This window comes from Sinocyclocheilus rhinocerous, unplaced genomic scaffold (genome assembly GCF_001515625.1).
Source record: "Sinocyclocheilus rhinocerous isolate Xijiao unplaced genomic scaffold, SAMN03320098_v1.1 scaffold753, whole genome shotgun sequence".
In the NCBI taxonomy this organism is placed as follows: domain Eukaryota; kingdom Metazoa; phylum Chordata; class Actinopteri; order Cypriniformes; family Cyprinidae; genus Sinocyclocheilus; species Sinocyclocheilus rhinocerous.
This window is the reverse complement of record NW_015655991.1, coordinates 211419-217584: the sequence shown is the minus strand read 5'-3', so window position 1 is coordinate 217584 and position 6166 is coordinate 211419. Positions and strand designations below refer to the sequence as shown.

Genomic DNA, 6166 nt, shown 5'->3' with positions numbered 1-6166 from the left:
GCGGTCCTGGAGGGCCAGGGGCCTGCAGAGTTTAGCTCCAATTTGCCTCAACACCCCTGCCTTTAAGTTTCTAGTATGCCTAGTAAGAGCTTGATTAGCTGGTTCAGGTGTGTTTAATTGGGGTTGGAGCTAAACTCTTCAGGCCCTCCAGGACCGAGTTTGGACACCCCTGGTTTAGATCATGGATCTCTCCTAACGAGCTGATGATCTCAATCAGGTGTGTTTAATAAGAGAGACACACAAAATGTGCAGAGCAGTGAGTCCCCAGGACCAGGATTGAAAACCACTGGGTTTACCTGAGAGAGGGGAAGGAGAAATCAAGTTTGAAGTGGTTAGGGGCTCCCCATCAGGCTGAGAAGCAGTAAGAGCTTTTAGCAGCTGTCGATGAATTCTGATCACTGTACTATGATGAAATATAAATTGAGACAGAGTATTTCGAGGCTGTTAATTAGGTAGTGTGCTTGACTAAATAAGGCTGGCCGCACACTAGAGGATTTTAAGCCCGATTTTAAGCCCGATTTGCACGTTTGGGGTGTGTGGCCTGATTCGCTGCTTGTTGCAAGTGATTTTTTGTCCAAAAAATCCTTTATTGTGTGGTGTCATTACGATTACTTAACTGCTCCCGATCGAGACGGAGCTTCGCCGAACTCAAATCGTAAATATCAAACATGTTTGATATTTACGACTCTTGATCGGGCTGCTTCTGACGTGATACCCGCAATAGCCAATGAGAGCGAGCAAGCGTCACCTACCGGATGTTGCGTGCTTCTATAGCTGAAACTTGGCAGCCACAAACATGCTATGAAAGCAGAGAACATCACCCATATTCTTTTCTATACTTTGTTTTTCACTGTACTACAGAATGCGCGCCGGGAGAGCCAGCTGACAACATCGATTGTCCTCTATTTGTTTTTCTTCTCTAGTCCCGTTTGATCTCACGAGTGTCCGTGAGATCTCGTGTCACTGTGAAATCGTTCCTACAATCATCAAGTGTGTGGTCTCGTGGTCTGGTCTAATCATCTAGTGTGCGCATTCAGAGGATTATAAGGCTAAAAATCAGTTGAACTGTCTTCATGTCTGTGGTCTCCCATGTTTTTAAAATCTTTTAAGATTTGAAAATCGTCTAGTGTGCAGCCAGCTTAAGAGAGGTTCAGAATCCAGCAGAGCTGAGAGACCAGTGAGACTGAGCACTGGTGAGCTTGCCGCTTCTAAGATATAAAAAACCTCACTTTTACTCACTAGCATAGGCCTACAGCAATCAGGAGAACTCCTAAAAATGTGTATTGTACTCTTGTTTTGACTCCTCTAGTGCAATTGCTGTATTTCTTGACTGGGTAGGTGAATAAATCAGAAAGTATGCATTAATTAAACATAAAAAGAATCTGGTCAATAACAATATACAACACACAATTTGTGGAACTGACAACACACCTCTTCTGGGAGCGCTAACTAGCCTTTTTGAATGAACTTACACATAATATACTGATTTTTATGAAAATGTTTAAAACTGAAAAGTTGAAAGGAAATAAATACACTGAAAAAAAATAAAAAATAATAATCATTTCACAAATTTAAATGTTGGACCTTTATCTGAACAGTCAAGAATACCAGAACAATTAATATACACTACCGATCAAAAGTTTGGGGTCAGGAAGATTTTTTTATGTTTTTGAAAGAAATCTCTCATGCTCACCAAGATTGCATTTATTTGATCACAAATACAGTAATATTGTGAAATATTACTACAATTTAAAATAACTATTTTTTATGTGAATATATTTTTTAAATTGACTGTAATTTATGCATTCAACAAAGGTGAATATTTAGCAGTCTTGACAGTTTTGAACGGTAGTGAATATCAATATAGCTAATTACTGAAAATGATATTCATCAGGCCATTTATCTGCTCAGAATCTCTTATTTTAATCCAACCAAAAAATGAGCTCTCTCATCTCAATTGAACATGATAAAGTTTGCTTTGATTTTGAAACAAGTCTCTCATCAGGCATTCCAGTACAGCTTCCATGGCTAACTAGAACCTTTCACCAACCATGTTTAATTACTAGATATAAATGCGCAGCTGACCCAGGTGTTACTTAATAATTCTAGAGGTAAATCAACTGTTTCCCTATCCTTGTTTTTAAAAAAAACCCCAGCAGAATAGGTGCACATAAGAAAGTTTCAAAGCATTGGCAACAATAACAACAAAAGGGGTCGATTCAAACGACACAAAGGACATTTTCTTTTTTTAAACAAGCTCTTTCTCATTCCACATTGCAAAGTGACTGAAACACCCACTTAATACCATGTAGCTACATTTTATATAACCATGATAAAAATAATAGTCAAATGTATACAAATTTCTACCGGTATATCAATCCAATCAGTATTTTCCGGCCTTTAGTACCAATCGTTTTGCCCACTGACCCCTGATCCCTCAACCTCAGCACCTGCTCATTATCTGTGAAGACCCGGCGACCAAAGCTCCAGATGATGTTGGGGGTGGGATCACCCGTGGCCTCGCAAGTTAGTGTGATCTGCTCCTCCAATTCAGAGGCCGTCTGGTTTTCTAGGAACGTGATCTTGGGTTGCACTGTTGACACACAAACACAAGAACTCAAAACATGGCCTATAAACACTCCTCAGGGAAAAGAAACAATGATTTTCCTCGATGCAATTACTGAGCCTTTACAATGGTCATAATACCAAAACAGTGCTCTTAAGTTAATGAGATGAGAGTGCCTCACTGGCTGGGTGCATTCAATATTTAATCAACTCATTGTTATATTTTATAATTCAAAAGAGGAACTTTGTTTAATGGATGAAATGTAGTACTTTGATTCACTTTTATTTGCTTCGGCTCTAATCTAAGCGCTCTGAAGCAGTGCTGGAGAATGTGGCTGGAGAAAACTTATGCATGATGAGAAATAAAAATATTGTGATTGTGTTTTGAACTGCGACACGAACATTTAAAATATTCATGCAAACTTAATAATAATCATAAAGAAGAAAAGCATAGAATCACACTGAAACAGCAGCTCTCAGGATCAACAGTGTGCTTAAAGTATAAACTAAGCAGCAATGGTTTTTGTGTTCATATTAAGTCTCTTTCTTTTCCCATGCTCTCTTTTCAACAGTGATAGTTACTCTTTAGGAGTATTCACACTTGTTCTTATTAAGAGAACAAAACTCAGACCAAAAAGTGAACCGAGTAAAAATAATTCAGTTCTCCTTGTATTCACATTATACCCGAAACTAAAAGACTAAAAGATGATAAGGTCATAGCCCATTTACATATTTCATGATATATTTCTTGTAATTTTTTGTTCTCTGGAAAACAATTATATGATACTATATCACACCATATAATAAATAAAAAATAATTATATAAATAATTATTAAAAAGAATAAGAATGAGAAAAAGAAGAAAACATGAAAACACACAGACACATTTTTGTTTTGTTTAAAAATTTTTGTTTATATATAACAATAGCAGTGTTACGTAAGTATACTCAGAACACAGAGATGACTGTAAACAGGATGTTTATTGACAACAACGTTGGATCAGCAGGAAATCAAGTAAGTAAACTGAGCAATCATACTTTAGCTGAGAGGATGATGAATATAATATCAGTCTTTGTCTTATTGGACCAGGAGATCGTGGATGGGCAGATGAATGGAGGAAGCACACACACACAAACACTTGCAGGTGGGTGAGAGAAGCACGGAGACGATGGAGGACAAGGACAAGGACAACACGCTGGAGAATCACAGGAGGTAAGTACAGGATCGACACTGGAGAACTAGCTTGGGGAATACGTAGGAGAGACTGGGAATAAGTCCTTTACGTGTGCTGCGTCCCAGACCCTCTCGCTCTCTCGGAACCAGTGGTCGACAGATGGAACATCAGATGGCTCTCCAGACTACGGGAAGAGAGGGGGCTGGTAACCGAGTACGCACTGGAAGGGAGTGAGTCCAGTGGTGGGCTGACGAAGGGAGTTCTGCGCATACTCGGCCCAGCCCAGGAACTGGTTCCAAGAGTTCTGGTGGCCATGGCAGAAGGTTCGTAAGAAGCGACCTAGCTCTTGGATCTTTCTCTCCGTCTGCCCGTTCGACTGGGGATGGTAACCACAGGAGAGACTGACGGTCACACCTAGGAGGGCGAAGAAGGCTTTCCATACTTTTGAGATAAACTGGGGTCCGCGGGGTCTGACACAATGTCTTTTGGAAATTCGTAGTATCGGAAAATGTGGTTAAACATGAGTTCTGCTGTTTCCATGGCCGTGGAAAGTCCTTTGAGGGGGAGAAGACGACAGGATTTGGAGAACCGGTCAATAATCACCAGGAAACATGTGTTACCATTGGAGGGAGGAAGATCCGAGATGAAATCCACTCCTAGGTGTGACCAAGGTCGGTTGGGAACAGGCAACGGGTGGAGTTTGCCTGATGGTAGATGGCGAGGGCTTTTCGAGATGGCGCAGTCTGGACATCCCTGTACGAACCTTCTCACATCCTTGGCCATGCTGGGCCACCAGAAGCGATCTCTTAGCAACGAGAGGGTACCATTGGCCCCTGGGTGGCCAGTGCCCAGAGATGAGTGCACAGAGTGAATGAGGGGAGTGCGTTGTGCTCTGGTGACATATTGCAAACCTGGGGGGCAGCCCGGCGGAGCGGTGGTGGAGGCATTGGAGGAGGGAACAGAACTCGAGGACCATTGGATGGGACTCACAACAATCTCTTTAGGTAGGATAGGCTTGGGATCTTCACAGACTTCATCTGGAGTATATAAGTGGGATAGGGCATCAGCTTTGACATTCTTCGGACCTGGACGATAGAAAATGGAGAAGTTGAAACGGGTGAAAAATAATGCCCAGGGAGCTTGGCGTGGATTGAGTCTTTTGGCCTCTTGTAGATACTCTAGGTTTTTGTGGTCAGTGAGGACAGTAAATAGATGTTTGGCACCCTCCAGCCAATGCCTACACTCCTCAAGAGCCAGCTTGATAGCGAGGAGTTCCCTGTTTCCAATATCATAATTCTTCTCCACCAGGCTGAGTTTGCGGGAGAAGAAGGCACATGGATGGAGTCTGGCTGGAGTCCCCTGCTGCTGAGACAACACCGCTCTTACCCAGTGGTGGATGCATCTACCTCGACGGTGAATGGTTTATTGGGGTCAGGATGGATGAGGAGCAGTGCACTGGTGAATGCCTCTTTGAGTTGGTTGAAAGCTTCTGTGGCAGATGGTGACCAGGGCAGAGGACTTGGGCTTGTTTTTCAGGAGACAGGTGAGAGGGCAGGCGATGGAGCTGTAATTATGGATAAATCTCCTGTAGAAATTTGAAAAGCCGAGAAAATGTTGGCGCTCTTTGATGGTTGTGGGGACTGGCCAGTTCTTGATGGCTGCTACCTTCCCCTCGTCCATCTGGATGCCACTGTTGTTGATGTTATATCCAAGGAGCTGCTCTGAGGATTGGTGGAAAGAGAACTTCTCGGCTTTGAGGAACAGATGGTATTCTCTCAGGCGTTTCAGGACCTCCGCAACGTGGTGGCGATGTTCGGCCATACTCCGGGATTAGACAAGGATATCATCTATGTAGACGAGCACAAACTTGTGGAGGAACTCCCGAAGAACCTCGTGCATGAAATCCTGGAATACGGAGGGGGCGTTGACCAGGCCATACGGCATAACGCAGTACTCATGTTGTCGTCAGAATTTCCTTTGGTGTCCAGTCTTCTGTTACGGAAGTATACTCAGAACACAGAGATGACGGTAAACAGGATGTTTAATGACAACAAAGTTGGATCAGCAGGAAATCAGGTGAGTAAACTGAGCAATGATACTTTAGCTGAGAGGATGATGAATATAATATCAGTCTTTGTCTTACTGGACTAGGAGATCGTGGATGGGCAGATGAATGGAGGAAGCACACACACACAATCACTTGCAGGTGGGTGAGAGAAGCATGGAGACGATGGAGGACAAGGACGAGGAGAACACGCTGGAGAATCACAGGAGGTAAGTACAGGATCGACACTGGAAAACTAGCTTGGAGAATACGTAGGAGAGACTGGGAATAAGTCCTTTACGTGTAAATGAGACCGGACACTGGAGTGAGGTGATGTGTGTGCTTTTGAAGCCAGCGTGATGAGTGTGCAGATGAGTGGCAGG

General features: G+C 42.9%; 1 protein-coding gene across 1 annotated transcript in view; it reads right to left on the bottom strand.

The window, feature by feature from the left end:
- The window catches only part of LOC107718990 (neural cell adhesion molecule 1-like), a 242820-nt gene that overhangs the window by 58232 nt on the left and 178422 nt on the right, over positions 1 to 6166 (bottom strand). Inside the window, exon 8 of the mRNA XM_016526273.1 lies at positions 2451 to 2593. Within this exon, the coding sequence (XP_016381759.1) occupies positions 2451 to 2593 (143 nt within the window). The remainder of the gene's footprint in view (positions 1 to 2450; positions 2594 to 6166) is intronic.